At 36.9% G+C, this 22,225-nt stretch overlaps 1 protein-coding gene across 1 annotated transcript in view; it reads right to left on the bottom strand.

Moving 5' to 3' along the window:
- SH3RF1 (SH3 domain containing ring finger 1) overlaps positions 1–21,533 on the bottom strand; it is an 83,118-nt gene extending 61,585 nt beyond the window's left edge. Inside the window, exon 1 of the mRNA XM_008638595.2 lies at positions 20,914–21,533. Within this exon, the coding sequence (XP_008636817.1) occupies positions 20,914–21,300 (387 nt within the window). The 5' untranslated portion in view covers positions 21,301–21,533. The remainder of the gene's footprint in view (positions 1–20,913) is intronic.
- Positions 21,534–22,225: the final 692 nt, after the last annotated feature.

Raw genomic sequence — 22,225 nt, 5'->3', positions numbered from 1 at the left:
TTTGGCAAGGACAATAGGAAAAAACCCCATGTGCTAGCTCATCAGCAGGCATAGTTCATAACCTGCCAATTAGCCTAAGCTTATCAGTAACCTTCAGCAAAAGACAGGAGTAATAACAGTTGAAATTGCTACAAATAAACCTATCAAAGATCATGATTCCGTGCACAGAGACAAAGTGATTTGCCCAATGTCATATATTCAGCTTAAGAGCTGGAATTTAACAGTACCTTACAGTCATAACACAAGACAGCTTTCATTAATGCAATTTATTACTGAGGGCAAAAAATGAATTTTCTGAATGTATCCTGTAAATTTTAGGGTTTTTCTGAGTGCTTCCAGTCCTTCCTTCTTTTCCATAATGTCCAACTCGACCCAAGCCTACAAAGAGTTAGAAAAACTCTGCATCTTACCAAGCATACCCTCTCGCAATACAGAAATGTTTCAAATTCACATACTGTTATATTTTCATATGGCTGGGCTGGGGAGCAACCTTGACCACAGGAACCTGAACTGAAAGAATACTTCCAGATTTGGTCTAAAGCACTGATGCGAGCTCATCTCTTTCAGCAAATTCAGTTGTGACCGATTCTTTGTACCCATCATAGTATGCTTATTTTGCCTTTCTTGTAAAAAGTATTAATCCATTAGCAAAGAAAAAAAAAAAACAGCCTGATAAGTAGAAACTAAAAAAAGGGCCTTAGCTGTGGATAAACAGAACTAAGTTATACAACCACCACTAAGGAGTTTGTTGAATATAGCACTGGACAAAGATTGACTTTGCTTAGTATTTCTCTTTCCACCTGCTCATAAAACAAAAGCAGGCAATTTTTTCATTAAAGAAATATCTAATTTCATTACATAATGATTTGCAATCGCATGATTTTCAATACATGTATTTGAGCTTACCACAGCAAAGGATACTGGAGATGGTTATACATCTACATTGGTTTCTCAAATAGTAAACGAACACAAGAAAACAGCACCGTATAAAGATCCCAACCACCATGTGTAGCACTAAAAAGGTCTCTGCACTTCATAAAACCAAATAATGCATGAAAACTGCCAATATCATAGGAAACAGAACAGTATAGGACAGATAATGTATTGAGAGATACCTTGTGTATGTAACACTGGCTGAACACAATCAATATGTATGAATACAATGATTACTAAATGTAGTAGTATACTGATGATGTTGCTGTGCCTCCATTTTCACATACAGGCTGAAGTGAAAACAACTTCCTAGTACAACCTATTATTTGTTCCAAAGGAAATGAGTGTCATCCTACCCCTGAAAACTTGTTATTTTCACAGCTTGCTACACTTATTGCAATGGACAGTAGGATAAGCTACTCTGGTAAGAAACTTTAGCAGAGAAGGAAAAAACAAGTGAGTGGTATGTAAAATGCACCATGACTACAGAAGACAGCCTTGTGAATCAGATTCAATCTCTCTTTGATCCACTCAAATGTACTTGTTGAGAACTACAGGCCTCAACTCCCCATCCACTGGAAACAGGATCTAAATGGCCATCCAATTCACTGAATATATTTTAGGAAGTATTTTCGTATCATAATATAATCTTTTCACTAAGGGCTCAGACTTCAATGGCAAGGAAAAAAACACCCAAAAAAAAGTGAAACTTATAAAAGATTATTTATTGTCACTCTTCTCCACAAAAACTTATGAATATTTGCATCACCTCTTTTATAAAGAAATATAACTTGCCATGAGTTATCACCAAGCAAATGACTACTAAGAAACTAAAAAAATTCTTATTTGATAATAACTTATTTGCCTTTTCCACAGTTGTTTACAGAATGTGTACACTGAAATTAATTTTCAGTATCTTCACTTCACTTATACACTTATAGAAAACAAGAAATACTGATTTTGCCACAATGGAAATTAGTACTTTATACTTCATCACTACTAAAAAAGTTATACATTTTTAATAGCCATGTTTAAGTTATGTATTAAGACATAGTAAAGACCTAAAATCTTGAAGGATCCAGTGGCTCTTGCCTTATTTATGCCACTGAAGACTACACTTAAACCTATTTTACAGCCTTCCCCATCTATGCATTAATTTATAAATAAGACCAATCCATTCAAGATGAAGGCAGCAATTTGCCTGGTCAATCACTGCCACACCCCAAAATAATTTAGGGGCAGGAACTACAGAATAGCTCATTGCTCCTGTCCCAGTAATTTCCAAAATAGTCTGTGAGTTGGAATTATTACTAAAAGAAGCAATTTCTACAGTAACCTGGAATCCTAAGATCTCCCTGTCTGACGCATCAGGTTTTCATAAAAGAAAGATTTCTCCCCCACATCCGTCAATGAATATTTAATCTCACATTATTTTATACTATATGGTATTGAGTTTTAAAAGGTTTATAGAAAAACAATCTTAAATCAATTTTGAGTATTGAAACAACAAATTATTTTTGAATATAAACACAATACTGAAAGTAAATATAAGCTATCTTAAAAAAAGATATGATGGTACAGGAACTCAAAGTGCCACATGGCACTTTCTTGTTCACCCAGCCAGCATGCTGACAGCTCTTTCCCGTCCACCTTCTCTTTGAGTTAATGAAATAGACTGATCTTCACCTGAGAAATCCAGGTTAATCTAAATACTGATGGTCATTCATTAAAATTTGTTTTCTTAAAATTGTGCCCTCTAAGGCCACTGATATGCTTTTTAAGAAGCAAGAAAGATAAAAAGCTCAAAATTTTAAAACCCCCACAAAAATAATTTTCTTACTGTGAGTTAAATCCTGCTTAACATACCAGGAATTTCGGAAACATTTAACCTACAATTATTATTCAGTCTACAGATGATCCTTAACTATGGCTAAAGACTTTTGTGCCTGATTAACAATTTCACTTTTTACTTACTTTATATCTATTTCAACTCTATTATATCATAATTTTATGATATAATAAATAATAATTGGCACTTATAATGCTCACCACATTGAGCATTTAAAGCAATTCCACCTTTGAGAAATTAAGGTGGAAAAAACATCCTTCATGCTGATTTGGAGGCATCTGTTGCAAAGTAATACTAAATGTAGCTGATCTTCTTGAATCAGAGATGCATACTAGCCCTGGTAGTTGTTTTACTCCCTGTTCATTTTCTACTGACCTTTCACAATAGACTCAAATAACTCCTTCTTTTTCTGGCATGGCCTGCACAAGACTAGAGATGACTTACAATTCTTCAGCCTGTAGCTGGGTGGATAGTGCCCACTTTCCACAGCCAAGAGCTGAAGAGTCTACAGTCCCACACACTGCGAATAAAAGGTCTATGTATTTTGGGAAGTACTCAAGACACTGAAACACTTGGCAGGGATTTTTTGCTGTTGTTATTTTAAGTGACTGTCCTATTTTAAGGGGAGTTTTTTGTTTTTGAAGAAAAGATAACTTTTGAAGGAATCCTCAACATAACCATTTCCCTCTAGAGAGGATTTCATACTGTGAATACCAGTGAACTAGTCCTCTGCAATTCAGAATTAGTTCACTCAGCTGCAGAGAGGAAGGATTTCGGACACTTGCTATTTTTCAGAGGCACCTATGGGCTACCTGCAGTGGGTCCCTTTGGAATATGTCATTGGGAAACCAAAATCACAGCTCATGTACATGATCAAAGCTGCAGTATCTAGTATCCTAACAGCCAAGTCTTTGCCAGTCTAGCAAAAGACCATAAGAATATAAACACAACTGGGTTAGAAAGAAAAAAATTGATGCTGCCCAACCAACAGTAAAAACAGGCTTCTGCAGAAGAGTGTTATGAGATACATACACTTCCTGCTGCAAAAAATATGCCTAAAATTAGTTTTAGAAACTTAGCATTTAAATTAAGATCTCTCACCAATAATTGTCATGGAAAGCACACTGAATTTCAACAAGAGCAAGTTGTGAGGCAAAGATTCCGTTAACAAACCTTATCATTAAATCTACTATGATTAAGTCTACACTCACAAAGGCTACTGCTTATTAACAGATCTTTCTCATCTCAGCAACATATTAGCTTAAGAGATAGATGAATAGCTTATTTTTACTGTTAAAATGCTGGAGGTTACAATTAGTTTTTGACATTGACAGCAGTTCTGATGTGCCTTGGTGGCACATTTCATTGCCGTGTTATCGTTACAAAGTGGAAAATCCAAACTCTAAAAGCACACACAGGAAAACGCTGGTGGATATGCTTAGCATTTAACAGTCTTGTCTGTTCAAGGATGATTCACTTCAGAGAAGTTTCCAGCACAATGTCACTTAGAATTTCTCCTAATTTTGCCAGCCTTGGACTCAGCAACATCCAAAGCAGAGCAGTGATGTAAGCTAGACTCCAGTGTTTTGGGTTCCATCTCCAGCCAAGAACAGACTGGGTCATACACTGATAATGACCCTGGCAGCACTCTCCTCTGCTTCCAGAGCACTGCCAATACTAATGAAACAAAACTAGACTCAAGAGGTTTCTTAGAAACTTTGTGTTAATACTGCCTGGCTGGAACTATCTCTAATGCTTGTACTAATTATCCCTGAGTAGATTAGCCCAGAGAGTGCCAAGCCAGTCCAGCAGTCCTTTCTGTGCACACTCTGCTGGGTGATTGTATTTCCAAACTAAAAATTATATTAAATGGTTCACACCAACAAAAATTGCAACAAAGCCATGAGTTTAAAAATCATTATAGCTGCAATAAGACAATCATCACTGATGCACCCTGATTAAGAGATTAAAAATACATAAACTCAAGCAATACATAAAAGTAATTCACATAAGTAAAAAATAATCAAGTGATAAATAAAAAAGTAGTTTTATTTTTAAAAGGTAAGCAGTAAAATACACACATGAAAACCCTAGTTTTCCATTTTATTTGAAATATTGCACAGAGTAAATGAAGAATGTGCAAAGAGAACAAAGGGATGGTTTCTACACGCCAGTAGTTCAGCTTTCTAGTGCCAACATTTTATATGGTCCATTACAGGCCCTTTTGTTCCCACATCTGCATGCATCAAGTAGAACAGTTATTCTACATCTAGAGCCATGATCAGTACTTGTACTTCTCAATAATACTACATTTGTAGAGCCTCAGTTGTTCTCTCTCCTTGGAGGTGGAAGATTGAAGTTCTATTTTACTTTTTTAAAAAAGAAAGAAAGTAATATTACACTGCTCAGTGATTCTTCTCAAATACGGATTTACTATGTAAACTTTCAAACACTTTGTGCTGTAACATAAAGCATAAAAAATTAATCTTTTTTTTTCCTTTTTCTACCACCTAGAAAGAACACACTCGAATAGGAAAAAGGCTAGATACAACATGCAAAGTCATATGAAAAACTGAAGTCCACATATATCTCAGTGTACTTTGATATTATAAGGGAATAACAGTAAACTAGAATTACTGCTTTTGTTATTTTTTCCTTCAAATTCAATAGCAGGCATATAATCCCCACAGGATCACAGAGATACAGCACACCTGAAACATAATATTCAAAGTTATGTATGCTTCTAAAGCTGTCATTTTAAAAGCAATTTAACTTGTGAAATAAAACCCCTGAATTTATGATTTGCCAAATATTTGTTTCTTTCGAAACAATAATGCTCCAACTTCTGAAAGTACATCCCAAGAGATACTATTTTCTCATTAAAAACAGAAGTCAGAAATAAACAATTTTCTCCTAAATTAATCTCAGCTTTACATGAGGAAAATGAGAAAAGAAACATCACAGCTAAGCCAACATAAACAACAAATGTTATGTTCCCCATCTGATAGTCAAAAAGTAAAGGAAAACCACACTTTGAGCTATGGTTAATTAAGTACTTTCTAGACAAAATATGCAATCAGAATTATTTTATCTCATCAAATTATTCACTGTGGATACAACCAAGGAGATTAAGAAAAGAAAAAAAAGAAAAAGAGGTTCTATTTCCATAAAAAGCATCATTCATACCTGCAATACATGATTCAACATGGCATAAGATCTAACCACCAAACCACAGACGTCTTGGCGTGGATTTCCGCTAACCTCTACTAGAGCACTGAAAGCGATGACAAAACAATTCTCTGGCTCAATGACCCAAGCACTCGCCTGGGATGTGAACAGTTGGGTTTTAATCCTTTTTCCAGCAAATATTTTATTTTCACAGAGTGGAACAACTTCAGTTGTTCCCCTTTACAAAGTGGGCCAAAAGTCTACATGATTAAGCCACTACAGTCACTGGTACCAATCTTCACAGTACATTAAATAGTGAACCAAAGGCCGACTTACCCTAATTAAGGTGATTCACTTAAGGCAGATTTAATGCATAGTGACAAAATGACAAAACAGAAAAAACATGGGACTTCTGTATCCAGTACAATTTTTTTCCATGCCTTTTGAAAACATTGCATGCAAAGACAAAGAAAAATCAGAGAGATAAAGTACTTGCTAGAGTATTTGCTAGATACTAGATAACAAATACTAGAGTACTTGCTAGCTCTCAATCAAAACAGCTACACAACATTCCTAGGTCCTTGCTGACTCATCTTCATTAGAAAGACAAAATGAAATTCAAAATAGTATTTACCAAGAATAGTCATAAAATCATGATTTTATCCAAAACTAACATGACCAAGAAAGAGCACCCATATATACTTTGCAATTTGTTGGTGCTATCAGAAATTACTGTGCTCCCTAGAGTGTTGTCTGTTGCCTTGATGGTTCATGCAAAGTTCTGATGCATTTCTTCCCTCTTGTTAACCCTCTCTCATAAATTCCATATTTCTTCAGGCACGCATCAATGATCCAGCTCTGGTATTTATCGTCAGGTTTACCAGTCTTTATAGAGTAGTCTTGCTGTTCCAGACTTACTCTGATTGGTGCATTTAGAAGCAGCTTTATTGCTTCAGCTACCAAAGGAACACTAAGACCAATGTTCCTCTAATGAAGGATATCTACTGCACTTACTGATTTTTACCAGATCTGTTTTTATGGAAGCCATTAACACTCCCCTGTATTCCAACAGAATATTTTCCAATGTATATTTTAATAGCAAAGTTCAAAACTGCTATTTTATTTCTATAGCTACAAAATCCTGAAAAATATAAACACAGTGACTGTTTACGTAAGACCACTTTGGACAGATTTCATCCATTAAATTTTATATGCTGAACAGACGAAAGAAATATGCAAAAAGTATTCTTGTTTCAAAACACAGCACAAATCAAATGCTATTTCATCCACCAAGTACCACTACCTTCTCCAAAAACAAAGCACAGTTTGGCATCTAATGGTATGTTCAGCCTAAACTTCAGTAATTGGAATCCACACCCAAAACCAGAGTTCTGCGGTACTGACAAAGCCCCAACAATTTGGTACCAAGTTTGGTCTACTTTTACAAAAGCAAATGGTTTTTCTTAAGTTAAAAAAGCCACACTCTCACAAAAATTTCAATGCCTCTACCTCTTTCCCAAAAAACAAAACATACGGAAAGAAAATGCATCTCAGTTTTTAAATATAATAATGCATTTAAGTCTAGAAAACTACTGCATAACCTGATTTTGGTTTATATGAAATCTTAAAAATTCTTACTAATGTTCTAGCTTTGAGCACCACAGTTATTTGACTTCCCAAGAACTAGATGCTGTTCCCAGGAAGATGTGGGGTGCTAACCTGACGTGGCAAGTAGCAGTAGTTGGAAGAGAGAGCACGGTAATTTCCTAAACGAAACTGCAGCCAGTGTCCAGATCTGAGGGTGAAGTTACCTGTTTAAGCACAAAGATGATTTCTCCAACATCACAAGGTATCTTATGCAAACAAAACTGAATTTCTGAAAGCAACTACTTTAAGGTTTGCTTGAAACACACAATGTGGAACACTGGAATACTTTGTTTTCCATTTACCATAGGTGAGACTATGCTGTGGTTACTGCATACTGGGCTGAAAGGGTTTTCGAGCTGTAAGACATGTCTAACTAAAATGACCAAGTTAGTGCATGGTTTGATTCAGATAAACTATCTTGAACTTCAGTCTGGCTATGTGCAACCGGGCTCCAATCTGACTTAGATCTTCACTTAGATACTTAAGTAAAGCAGCACTGAAATCCCTTGTAAGAAGATGAAAAATTTCATACATGCAGAGGTTTCTTCCAAGAACTGTACCTCTGAATATTTTAAGTCCATATCCTTCCATGACTGCAAGTACAAAACTGTCTCTAAAATAACTTTATTTCTTTTTTAACCATTTCTAATATAAGCTCTTACTTGTGAACTGAGCAGTACACTTCAGACAAAAATATACACCCACCTAGGCAACCACAGCCTACAAACCCCAAGAAAACAGGCACAAACTTCATGAACCAATCTATCTCAGTAACTCATGTAACTCCCAACAACATCAAAAAATAAGGAACTGTGTGGTAGAGCCTAACTGCAGACATTTCAAAATCTCTGAAAGGAATAAGGATGCCACATTACATAAAATTTTACTCCGAGAATATTTTAAAAATGGCACTTTTTACGTAAATTTCTGATTGCTGAAGGGAAAAAAAGGAATAAGCACTTCCTGACAGTTGAGCTGGTTTAACTCATACCCCCTTCTTTCTTGGATTCCTTTAGTGCAAACTCAGAAATTCTGAAACAAGTATTAAACTTAAAAAAAAAAAAAACCCTCTCCCTATCAATCACTACATATGCAATTATGAATATTTCTTATTTAACTGCGTAAGACATAGCATTTAATATTTTATTTTTAAATAAAAAACCCACACTACCTTTGTACAGACTGCAGAGAATAATCAGTTTCTCTTCTATGCCATTTAAAATAAATTTTGATGTCTTTCATGCTACCATTAAATGGTAGCGTGATAAAAAAAATAGAAAGCATAAATGACATCAGTTCCCTGTGGCAAGCAACACAATTCTGAATTGAATATATGAAAAAGTATCATTTCCTGAGAAAAGAGCATAAACCCACAACAGGAGCTGAAGTCAGAAATAAGTTTTCCTTGACACTTATGTTTCGTTCTGGGTTCAGAGGTTTTGGTACAAGAAGATAAACTTTATCGAAATTGTAAACTACTTTGGGAACCCGTTTCCAGAAACAGCCCACTATTCTATTTCGGCACTGAAAAACCAATTCCCTTATTAGTGAAAGTAAAAGCAAACACAAATCCCCATTACAGAACAAAAATAATGTATTTTGAAAAGATAGTTCTGGAAAGATAGTTCTCCTTTTAACAGTATTACACAAAGGTGAGCTGCTCCAACAGAACAAAAACATACTGAAAATATTCCATTGTTTTGCTTGGAGAACATGTACCATAAAATCCATTCTTCTTATCATCATGACTGAATTCAAAAGAATAGATTGTGACCATGCTCTGTAAGGCTAGCATGATGTTTAAATCCCTATTTTTAGTTATTACTAACTGAAGGAAAAGACAGAAGACTGAGGAAACATGGAAGCAAGATGAAAGAAAATGCCACCAAATCAAAATAGTCACAGATTATGTTTATTTTTTCTTCCTTCTTTGATAATATTTTTCAATTTTCCAGCAATTCCTAGGACACTAGCCCCCCTTTTCCTATATTCTTTTTGAGTTCATTGAATGAAATATTAGAATTTGTATCTTTACTGGTTCTGTAAGAACAATGAGAATACATTATCAGTAATGAAACAGACATTTTCAGAATTCTGTGAAGAATCTCAAAGTGCTTGAGAGATATGCCAGAAGTAATCCTCAAAGTCCTGAATGGAAGTTCTTCAACCATTTTGGAACTGTACTAGTCTAAATGTCACATAATACATGACACACTATTACAAAATAAACAATGACAAATAAAATACACAGTGTTCAAATACACACGTACTGAAGGAAATGAGATAGCATGTGAGTCAACACACTTAAATTTCTTTCTCACCTCTTGTCTAGCCAACACCTCCATAGCAACTTTTCTATTTTGATGCTCTCCAAAACCTTCCTCAAACATCAAGCTACCTCTTCAACTTGCTCCTGCAGCACTTCCCCCTCACCAAGTCTCTAATTCAATTCCAGTGAGCCAAGAGTCATTTGCTTGATCCCATTTCCTCTGTAATATTTTATCTAATTAGTCTATTGCTATGTTCCAAGCCTACTACCACAGTTCATTTTTTCTCAACACCACTATCCCTCTTCCTTCCTTATTACTTGACCATTTGAGTCTTTATCACCCCTCAGTACTGAAATTTCTCCACTTTTCAGCCATCTCCTCCCAGAGGCCTTCTCCCACCCTTTCAATGAGATAAGTGATTGCTTTCATGCCTCAAGGCTAGCTCAGCTCTTCTGCCACCCCCTCCAAACAGAGGGTCACACTTTCCATCTCCTTCCTGGACCTGGTTTGAATCTTACATTGGAACAAGTTCCCCAGGCAAGTGGTGGAATCACCATCCCTGGAAGTGTTCAAAAAACAAGTAGATGTGGCACTTCATGATATGGTTTAGTGGTCATAGTGATATTCAGTCAAAAGTTTGACTTGATGACCTTGGAGGACTTTTCCAACATTAATGATTCTATGATCCACTTCCTCTGTTCCTCCTCTGGTGCTGTGTGAACATGTCTGGCAGGAATCCTCATGTTAGGCTGAATTCTTCCACTGTATACTGCCTTTTTTAAATTCCTCCAACTCCACTACTTCAGGAGCTATGCTCAGGAGACAAACACAGCTTAGGCTCAGTAGTGTTAGAAGAGCCAAAACTGAACAGAAGCAATATGCAGACTGCAGTGGTGGCCAAGGACACATTATCAGCATAATGTTCTTTGTGTTCTTTAAATTCTGGTCCATAGACTCCTGATTGCCTGAAAGATTTTGAAAAATAGCTTGTGAAACAACCACAAGGAGATCTTAATTTGCATATGCACAATGGCAAGGAAACAAACTGTTATTTTTATCTACCTCATTCTATATTTAAAATTTAACCTAATTTTATTGGGTTGCAAACCAGGAATTAATGCATTTTTTAAAAAACCCTTTATTCACTCTTCTTCCCCCCAAACAAAGTGATAGTCATTTCAACTTTTTTCCTCAAGTTGTAAGTTCTGTGGTAGTGTATATAGCGAATGGAAATTCAGATCAGCATTTCCCAATTTTAAGATCTGTCTTCTGAAAGATTATCTATTCATCTGCTTATTGACTATCCCTGCCCTGCTTAGTCCCAAGACCTAAGAGGATTACAGAACCTGGTGGCAAGGCTGAAGGCTTGTTAACTTAATAAGGCTGTGGATTTAAAACTGTGTTAAATTAAACAGGTTTTGAAAATGGCTTAAGTCTGCTAGTGTGGATAAGATTTAAGAGTCTCCCCTATTTATCTAGCTCATGAGAAAGACCATGTGAGATAGAAGGGCACTGGTACACATGAACAAGTGAAGGTCCATGAGACACTGATTTTTTAGCAAGCTCGGCTTCAGAATAAAAGCTTCTGCGCTACTCAGGGGCACATTACCACAGTGCAGTGAACTCAACTTCACTGGATTTGTTTAAAGTAACCTTCTAGAACAGCTATGCCCTATATATGCCAACTCAGATCGTCATCTGATTATCTTTGACTATTTTTCATTTTAACACTTTATAAAGTCAGAAGTGCTTCATTCTTACACATTTTTCTTGAATATAAGTAAAATAGAGACTATAACCTAAAGGGCTAAGATAGCATACCAATAAAGAATAATTGAAGAGACATGTTTCAAATTATTCAGTATTGATGTTCTGCCACCTCCATGCAAGTAAGACTACATTCCTTCTCCTGAGTTCAGCAGCTTGAAAGTCTGGTGGAAATGAGTACTTTTGTCTTTAAACAGAGCTTTTTAAAAGCTTGTCTTGTAGAACTGTGGTTCACACAAGGTAAAACAGTGGTTCAGCTCTTTAAAAAGCTTTCAGTGCACATGTATATTTTGAAAGCTTAGATGCTGAGAAGAGGAAGTCAAGAGAGGTAATATACACAAGCATAGTTATCTTTCTGCAACACTAATGCAATGAAATAAAATCAGTTTTATTAACAAAGAAATGCTAAAGACTGAGGAGCACTTCAAGAGTTACAAAGTCCAACAGGACACTTGATGCCGGGCTTATCTTCTGAGCAGCACTGGCATCAATCCTTCACTTTAGAGAGAGGGAGAATGATATCTATATTAATATTTAAACAACACTGAAATGCTTACCTTTGATCAAAATGAATTTATGATTAATAGCGTACTTCCCAGCTAGAAACTATAAAATTATACTTTGCACGCTTACAGAATATAAAAATGGACTATCTATATTTGGCTCTGAAAAATCAAGGAAGATAGAAAGAACAGCTAAAGACCAGAATAGAGCTTTTAGTTTAATTAAAAAAAAAAAAAACAAAAAACAAACAAACAAACAAAAAAAAAAACCAAAAAAAAACAAACAAAAAAAAAACCACCACACCAAAAAAAACCCAACCAAACAAAAAAACCCAACAGAAATTTACACCATATTAAAAAAATTAGGTGTGGAAGGTCGAGCATATCAGCAATATTTCAAACAGAATTACTGTGCGAGAGGGATGGCGCACAAGAGAATCTTGTCCTCATTTGTAGGAGATCAAACACACTCTTGCAGGTTCTGGCTTTTTAACCGCGCAAAAGTTAAGTGGTTATGGGGGGGGGGGGGGGCGCAGAGGGGATTAATCAAGAGCCAAATAAGATAGGAACAAAGACCTAGACAAGAAAATACTTAAAATTCTGAAGTGTTTATACTCTTACACTACAAAAACTTAACTTTGGACAATAAATCACATACTTGAATGCCACAAGAGTAAAATGAGAGTTACAGCCCTAAGCCTATAAGGGTACAGTGAGTTGCTCACATACACCACAGTTGACTTTCATGAACATAGCAGCCTGAGACTCTGAGAAACTTTGGCAACAGTGTCTGTAAATGAAACATTGACTTCTGTGTTTCACTTTTCCTACAACTGGAGAATCCAAACCTGTAGGTTTCCAGGAAACATTGAATGATATTTTAAACATATGTAAATAAGCATCCCATGCCTAAAGAATTCTTCTCTTTGGAGTGATTTCCCTTATCTCCAGAGCATCTTTCTGAGTCTCAAAGATCTCCTGATGTTTTAGAGAATGCAAATATGAAAACAGACTTAACCAACTGCCTCTGTGCTGACCAGCTCGGGTTCTGCACCCAAACTGCATGGCAACTCCGGCAATCTCCAAGAGAAAGGGATACGTGACATGCACAGTACAGCAAGGCTCTAACCAGAATGAGTCTCAGTGTTCAGTCTGACAGTCAGAGGACAGTGCTGTCATCTTCCCCTCTATACCTAAGAAAGATAAGGAGTGCAGAAAAGAGCACTTGGATGTGTGACTCTCCCACCTCAGGGCCACTTGCTTTCTAAAATTAATCCAGCTCACCTCAAAGCAGCAATTCTCAGTCAAAAAAAAAAAAACCTGCTCTCCAAAAAGACTTTGATTTGATTTGGTGATGTGAAAAGAAAAGCAAAGAATTTGATCTAGTTCAACTGACCCAAGAATTCACTGCTGATTTTCCAAGATGAGTTTTTCTGTCTAACACAGAGGGATCTGACAGGAAATGAGCTTTAACAGATGCACACTTTTCTTCTGTGAAGGCAGTAACGAAGTGTATGCATGAACAGGGCTGACCAGATGATATTTCAGCTTTAATTACTGAGACACATTCTTGCCCACACTAGGATGAGGATATAGTAAATGATTTAAAGGAGAAGAAAAAGAAAAAAGGAAGAAAAACCCCAAGAGGGGGGCAATACAGTAATATTAACTTCTACTTTATGCTCTTCATGTATTTGGCAGATCTTAGTCATATATACTACAAGACTGTACATAGTCCACATACTTCAATAGAAAATTTTCTTTCTTATTGTTTACTTTTTGCTCCTTATGTCTGACACAGTCAAGGACAAATGGGACACAAGAGGTAAGAAAATTGTATGTTTTCTTTTTCTTGGAAGTAGTACAGTAAGATCAGAGGCAGGAGAACGTTTGAATAAAGGACAATGAAGCCAAAGAAAAGACCAAGGAAGGTGTTAGGCGTATCATATGGAGAAGGCCAAATGCACTGCATGGGGAAGTTCACCAAAAGAAAGACAAACAACTGATCATAACAAGTTTCCAGTTTTATTATCACAGCTGCAGTTTAAGGCTTTTTGTTTTGTACAGTTCCTGTCCATGCACTAAACACTGAAGTTCCATTAAAAACCATTTCACTCAATTAAAGGAGGGGAGAAGAAGGATTTCTAGCTGACCCCATCTCAACCAGCCCCTTCAGCTCTCCATACCATACTTGATTCCTATTAAGCCACAGAACGCATTGCAGAAAGCCAGACACTATGCACAGAGAAACACAGCAACAGCACTACTGACTGACTTTTCTAACCAGATCCTGGATCCCTTATGTAAAGCAATTTTACTGGTATTTGATTTTTGTGGTAATATGAGACAAAATTCAAGGACTTTTATTCTCTCTAAAAAAAACTGCTTCCCTTCACAAGCCCATTTAAAGTAAGAGCTTGAGACTTTTTATGCAGAAGTTAAAATTTTCTGAATGATCAAAGCTTTTTGAGTACAGCAATAACCTGCAACTCACTGGCCACATTAAAGTGGAGGAAAAAAAGACACCATTTTATTTCATCTAGGGGGTTTTAAACAAATCTACATAAATGGAGGAATATTAATTGGAAAATGAAGGGAAATAGAGACACCCCTCTTCCACATGAAGACAAAGCAACTATACAACAGTATCTTCCACTAATACACCAAAAAACAACAAAAAAGCTTGTAAACAAATTTAAAAGGGACTTCAGATTTCAGTATCACATGTAAATAATGTAGACTTCTTTTTTAGTTTATAGATCAGTTTACTTCAAAACCTAATTGTTTTTTTAAAAAAAGGGATTACACTAGTTTGGCAGCTATTTTATCAAGCAGATTAATGTTAATTGGCAGGTTCAAGATAGCTATGCAGGTTTGAAGTATGGAATTAAGCATTTCTGTATTACCAACACAATTCACATTAGATATGCTCTTCTTATTCTTTTCAAAACACACGTAAATCTACACAACAGTGTGCCAGTCCCATGCAGATTTCCCTAGCTGAAGGGTGGACTACCACTTCCACAGATGTTTCAAGTGTCTGGCTTTTCCTCACTGACGTACTCATGTGATTTTCTATTAAACATCCAAACAAAATTAAATCCTCTTAACAACATGACACTAAGCATTGCACCATCTTTGGGACAGGAAATGGATTATGAACAGTTCTCCAGTAATGTGGAAGTCAATGATTTAACAGCAGGATATACTGACCTCAATGGAGACTGTAGAACCATTGTAAAACACCCATGGACACGTCCAAAATTAAAAAAAACGTCAATGCCTGCCCTGGAGAGTATACAGTCTAAATAGTGAGTCAAACAAAGAAAGTACTATCAGTCATATCTGCAGATGAGAAACAGAGGCACAAAGAGCTTTGAGTGACTCTGTGCAAGGTCATAAAGGATGTTTGTAGCAAAGCCAGGAACTGAGCCCGGAAGCTCTCAATCCTAGCCCAATGCCTTTAGATACAGAGACAGTTCTTCCTTTTGCTTATCCTCCTTCTCTATCTAATTATTACGTCTGAAAGGGAACACATTAACATCATGAGAGTCAGTCTACTTTCCTTTTATATTTATGATCTCCATTAAATTTTCTCTAGTTTCACATAAGATACGAGAGTGTTACACAGAAGTAATTAAAATTGTACAAGCAATTGTAAACATAAAAGCAGAATCTGATACCTCCACAAGCATGAAATGAAACAAAAGCATGCACATATGATTTACAAAGACTTCACAAAATATTTTCTAATGATCACTCCAGAACATGAATAGTTGTCTACCTCCATATTCTCAAATGTTACTTGGGAACTTCCCCCCCATTCCTTCTTCTTTCCCCAGATTTATATGTTGAGCATGATTCCACATGTATGGAATATCCTTTTGGTTGGGGCGGTCAGCTAAAAATCAGGTACCATTAAGTATGATGGCACGATTCTCCAGCCTACCATCACAAATAACAGCATGGAACTAACTGCATTACCCACTGTTTTTTGCATATTTCTACATCTACTTTTTCCCTTAAATGGGTATACTTTACAATCTGATCTATTATAACAATGCGAACCTCCTCTAAGAACATCCCTCCAGCAGACCTTTACTGATACATTTCTATGTACTATTTTATTCCACTAACTCTTGTTCCAAGATGATTTAAACATCTGTTCCAATCTACGCCTGCTGCTATGCTTGGTGATCCCCATATTTATTTACAATAATGTAATAAAGTTATTGATCTATGAATACACTTTTTCAGTCCTATTCTTATTTTCTAGCCTAAGAGGTTTCTTTTGATACCTAAGTTCTGCCAGGATCTCCATAGGCCAGCAAGTGCCATGACTACAAACGCAGCAGTTGTTTTGGCTCCTCTCAGTTTTTTGCAACCTGCTCAACAGTCAAACAGTGAGAGCTGCACTCTGAGCTCTCTTCTCCAGGGTGGTTAGGATGAAAGAAAACTGACTGCTTACACCATCCATTGAGTCTGACAGAGAAGCCCAACCTGCTTAAGTCCACACAGATCAGAAGGTGGCCCACTGTCCCTACTGCCCCAAGATATGTGGCAAGGTCAAACACCATGGCTACAGGAAAACCTGGCTCCATTTATTTTCCTTTCTGGCATTCAGCAGTTCCCAGGAAAGCCTACTGGATCACAAATGACCACTGCTGCAGCAGTATGGATACAGGAACTTAAAATTTTACTACTGCTTCCCTTGTTAAACAAACATGAAAATGGATGCACGGGTTTACACGACACAGCAAAACTACTAAGCATTAGCAGAAACTCATGGAACAATCTCCTGTTAGTGGGTTTTTCTTTCCTCCACAGTATAAAAGAATTTATCTCAAACAACTCAGATGCTCAGATACTAGTGGCTCTAGCCCCCTTTAACACCTAAAGGAGCATTTTCCCATAGCCTGTAACGATTGTTTACCCTCTCATTTCAAGTCGACTTCACCAAGAATGGTATCTCCAGAGGTTTCTAGGGCTTTCCAGAATAAAAAACAACAAAAAAGGGAAAACCTTTAGGATTTTCACATTGCACTGTATCTTGATAAGATACAGTGAATCTTGATACGATTTTCCACTGACATACAGTGTAATATACTCAAATTACACCATCAATTCTCATTCACCAAAAGCACTAACTCTATTAGGAATGGCCAACTTTTCATGCTTTTCTTTTATTAATGGAGATCATTTGAATTCTTCTGTTAGCTCTTCCTGCCTACATTTGGTCCAGAAAACATCTGAAAATCTTATTACAAAATATTTTCAACAATGATAAGGTTTCAGACTATTTAGATAACTCTCTTCTAGGTTCTGTAGAAAAGATAGCCCTAACTTCAGAAATTTGAACTATAAACAAACCAGAGGGAAAATTCGTATGTCTTAGGCAAATACAAATTCAAAGGAAAAGTTAAAAGTGGATCATCTTAAATCTATCTAGGAGAGAACAGCTCTCCAACATCTAGCAACTCAGGCACACAGCTACATTTAAGACTCCTGCAATATGCATACCCTTGTAAAAGCGCCATAAGGAACTTCAGATAATTCTTGTTTGACATACTCAGGGAAAATTAAAAATTAATAACATGAGCATAAACACAAAAGGATGGACCCTAACATTTTTGAATGCTCTTTTAAAAGAAACAAGGCTCATGTGATCATGCAGTCTCTCAAGAGCCCTCACTAACTTGCTCCTGATGACCAGTCCCAAGCAGATTTGACAGTAGGCTGTGGCTCTTACAGCTTTTCTAAGCTGTCAACCTAGCTGAAGGTTTTCACTTGAAAAAAAAGGAGAAAAGCATTAAATCAGCATCCATACCAGAGAGGAAGCTGCAGTATGTGTGTAACTATTTTATTTGTTCTCCCAGGCAAGCTGGCTGCCTAGAACAGAATTGCTGGGCAGACAGCAAACACAAGTTTTCCATCAAGTACAGCAGGATGCTGCTGCCTTTGTCCAGCCTGTACCAGGGAAAGGCACAGAAGGCTTTATACATCAAAACAGCAGGGGAACAAAATAGATTAAGAACTTGCACAGAGAAACTGTCATTACAGCAGTGAAAGTTTACAGAGGTTACAGAAAGAAATAGGGTTACTGTAGTGGCAGAGACACTAGGCACAAGATTTGTTAATCCCCACCACCCACCCAGCTTCATTAGTTTTAAGACTCAAGGAGCCATTTGTTTATTTATTGCCATGTGTCACCACATACATGCAGAGAACGCAATATACTGTGCAATAACAGGGCTGGCCACTCCACAGTCATTGATACAGTTCAGGAAATCATGCTGCAGTACATGCTGTATTAACCTTTTCTGAAAATTATGGCATTCTCTGAAAGGGCATTTATGAGCTTAGTATTACTTCAGTGTATAAGCAGAATGTTTATGACTTGACAGCCTCCATCCACATTCACTTCATTTAACATAACAGCAACTTTCATTTACTAATTCCCCTTCAGCAAAATTAGTTTAGGAAATCTGACTCTGCCACTCATCTAGAAACAGATTTTCCTCTTCAATTCCCAGAGAGGAACTGTATTTGCAAGCATCTTTATGCTAGAGTTAGCAAAACAAATAGGGCATTCACTTCAACACTGTCCATTAAAGTGGCATTTTGCTTTCTGGACTTTTTTTTTCAAAACCACTTTTCATATATAAAATGGAAAAGTAGTTCATATCTCCACCTTCCTGAAGTCGGTTCACGTTCTTAAAAGTACTGGCTTCCTAGTAAAAAAGGCTCTGGACAAAGTGGACAAATGATGAGATCATCATCTTTCCCTGTCTCCCAAAGGAAAGAAGGCAGAAGAATGCCTGTGAAACTCCAAAACCAAAGATGGAATAAAACTTCTTGTAAAACACTGAAAACCATCACTAATATACACTGGGTATCAGTTAATTGCAGGAGGAATGCATATGGTCAGAGTTTTAATGACACACAGTACAGCAGAACCAATAAGCTGAAGCAACCTTCCATGCGTTATCACTCTCTACTCTGAGCAACATCTGGAAATGCAAATGCTGCAAAACAGGATATTATAGAACATTAAAAAAAGAGAGAGAATATTCCATATTAAAGTTATTTTGTCTAATAAGGCTTTAAGAAAGTCTGAAGTACAGTCCTTAATGTACAGTGCTACACCGGAAACCTTTTTGGAGGAGAAGCAGTCTCCGAAAATACCCCGTTATGTACAAAGGTCGACACAAAAATATATAAACAAATCATAACAGTTTTTGTTTTAAGAGTATTTGCAAATGCAAGGTATCATGATAAACACCTTCAAGTTCTGCAGTAGACCAGATTGGTTTTGATACTGCTGATGCATCTTTGCAGTACTTTTTAAGGATTCTACGTTCTCACCAAAGAACGTGAAAACTCACCAAAAACACAAAAACAAACCACTAAAAGAAAACCCCCACAGATCACCTTCTCTTCTTACCCATTAATATAGATACAAAATAAAACTCATTAGCAGGAAGTGGGTTGATAATTATAATTCCTATATTCTAAAGTAAAGAACCTAAAGAGATCTCTAGCAAGTAGAGAAAGCAGTATCACCTAATGGAAAACTGGATTTAAAATCCTTATGTAAACTTAAGAGGTGTATCAAAGATCTTTTGGAGAGATTCCAATCATGTTAAGTACAACTGAGGAAAATCAGTGTTAGGCTTCTTTCCCTGGGTAAGTAAACTAAATAATTCAGATACACTTTAAAATAAAGACAAGTTCTGCCAAGAACAGGTTCAAGTCCTCTTCTTGGAACTCCTTAAGACATTTCATAAAAATCAAATAAACTCCACAAGACAGAGACCACCTAAACCATTCAGAAACTTCACTTCAAACACAGGAACTCAAATATGCACGCATCACAAATTGGGCAGCAAAACCTTTCAGAGAAGCTGTCCTGCTTTGTCGTTCAATAAAACAGAGGTCTGCCATCTCAAAAAATTACATTTCCTGACATAGCTTCTAGAATGAATATGAATAATGAATAAATTAGGCTAGTGAGTCTTGATTATAAGTTTTGACAGAATCTACAGGTTGCACAGCTCTTAGGAAGGAATTAGAGTATAGAAAGAAGGCAATGTCTTCCCATCATGGTACATAGATCTTCCAAATCCCCTAGAAAAAATACTTGAGGAAAAACTAATTAAAGAAATGATGAGGACTGAGAGTGCAAATAATTTAGCAGATTGCAGGAATTCAAAAATTTCTTTTTGAAGGAAAGAAAGTAAAAATGTAGGTACTTAGAAGCCAGTGGCAAAACTTCTCCGCTCACGTTTAACACTTGTTATGTCTAACTCAAAGGAAATTTACTGATTGTAAGAATCATTTCAGAAAGTGCATGAGCCAAAATGAAATCTCTAGTCTTACAGCTGACAAACTAAAAACAATTTCAAATGCTCTTCACAAGATCTCTATCCTTAACAATAACTTAAGCTTTCCACATAAGTTACGTTGCTCTATTTGACTGTCTTTTAATAGGACAGTTAAGGATTTCTTCTTGCCTCAAAAACTGAGAGTTTTAATAAGGAAGCATTATTAATATCTACATAACATGAAACCAACACTGATAGGAACACTGATGTGCTTTGCTAGTAATCTACAGCAATTCTCAAAATCACATTGCTTTGGTGTATTAACTATCTGACTGCCCTTATCCTGAAGCAGAGGCCATCAACTGTTTTGAAATGGTGCAGGAAAATAAAGGAATGCAACAAAATACTGTCACCACGTGGTACTGTCCAGACAAACCGGGACAGGTACTTACCCTAACAGGAGGGCTCCGTGCTTGCACCCTTTGCTGCTGTCCAACTTGGGAGCTCTGCAGGTCCTTTGATCCGCAATTAGCTACAGTGTTGATGGGGACCCTTAAAGCATTTGTGCCAGCAGTCCCACTGCCAGCGCTGGGTTTTCGAGGCCTCTGTTTGATGCCATCCAGTAGTCTGACAAGCAAAATATTACTGGGGAGTTCATCAACACTGCAGTCCACTAAAGTCCTGCACTCTGGACATCGAAGCTCACTGCGAGAGCTCACAATGCCCAGCAGGCAGCGTTTACAAAACGTGTGTTGGCAAGGCAAGACTTTTGCAGAAGCATCAAGGCGTTCTAAGCAAACAGGACACTCCAATAGATCCAGCAAAGCCGATTCATCCATTTTCCTTGTATTACTTAATGAAAAAACAAATCTTAGCAGAATTTGTGTGTTTTGAGCACTGCAAGGGTATCATGTTACATCCATTCCTCTTCTGACCGCGCTCTAAAATTTTTTGAGGGAAAAAGGCGTTAATAAGCTGGAAAAAGAGTCATCAAGACCATTTTATGATGATGTTCATACAAAGAGCAAAATAAGAGACCACTAGACTAATTCAGTAGATATTTTCAATAAATGAAACATGAATATAGCAATAGCAATCCACATTAATGTATCTATTTATTTAAAATATTTTAACAACTGCTAACAGCTAAGGTTTTTAAATTCAAGTCCCCATAAATTTCAGTCTGAGTGATTTTCTCAAATTATTCCAGAACAAAGAGCTATCCCCAGTACAGCAGTATAATAAAGCTTACTTTTCAGAGTTCTTAATACATCAGTCTCTCTGAACATTTGAGATTAGCCTTTGTTCACAACAAGAAGATGGCAAAGGTAACTACAACGGGGTCCAAGACCACAGAGCCTACACCAACAGGTCATAGGAAGGGGAATTACATTTATGCCAACACTAAGCCAACAGTGGAGCACATTTCTACCTTTTCTATGAAAAGTACTGCAGCACATTACACAGCTCAGCCTTGAAAACAGCCTCCAGCTCACAAGGCTTTTAAGCTTACCACAAGCCTGACAAGGAGGTTCATTACAGTGCCGCCTTTAAGAAGCGCTTCAAAAACTATCGCGAAGTGATTTACAGCAGGAAGTGCTACTGCCATATCGTTAGGACAACACGAGCGCTGCGTATGCAGCCACAGAGGCAGGGGCGAGCCTCCAGCCAGCTCCAGTCTACGCAGCGAGGGGCTGGGAAAAGGGAGGGGGCTAAAAAACAAACACCACTTAAGAGCCCCCCTAAAAAAAAAAAAAAAAGCAT

This window comes from Corvus brachyrhynchos, unplaced genomic scaffold (assembly GCF_000691975.1).
Source record: "Corvus brachyrhynchos isolate BGI_N302 unplaced genomic scaffold, ASM69197v1 scaffold178, whole genome shotgun sequence".
In the NCBI taxonomy this organism is placed as follows: Eukaryota; Metazoa; Chordata; class Aves; order Passeriformes; family Corvidae; genus Corvus; species Corvus brachyrhynchos.
Note: the sequence above shows the minus strand (reverse complement) of the source record. Positions and strands in the feature narration are given on the sequence as shown.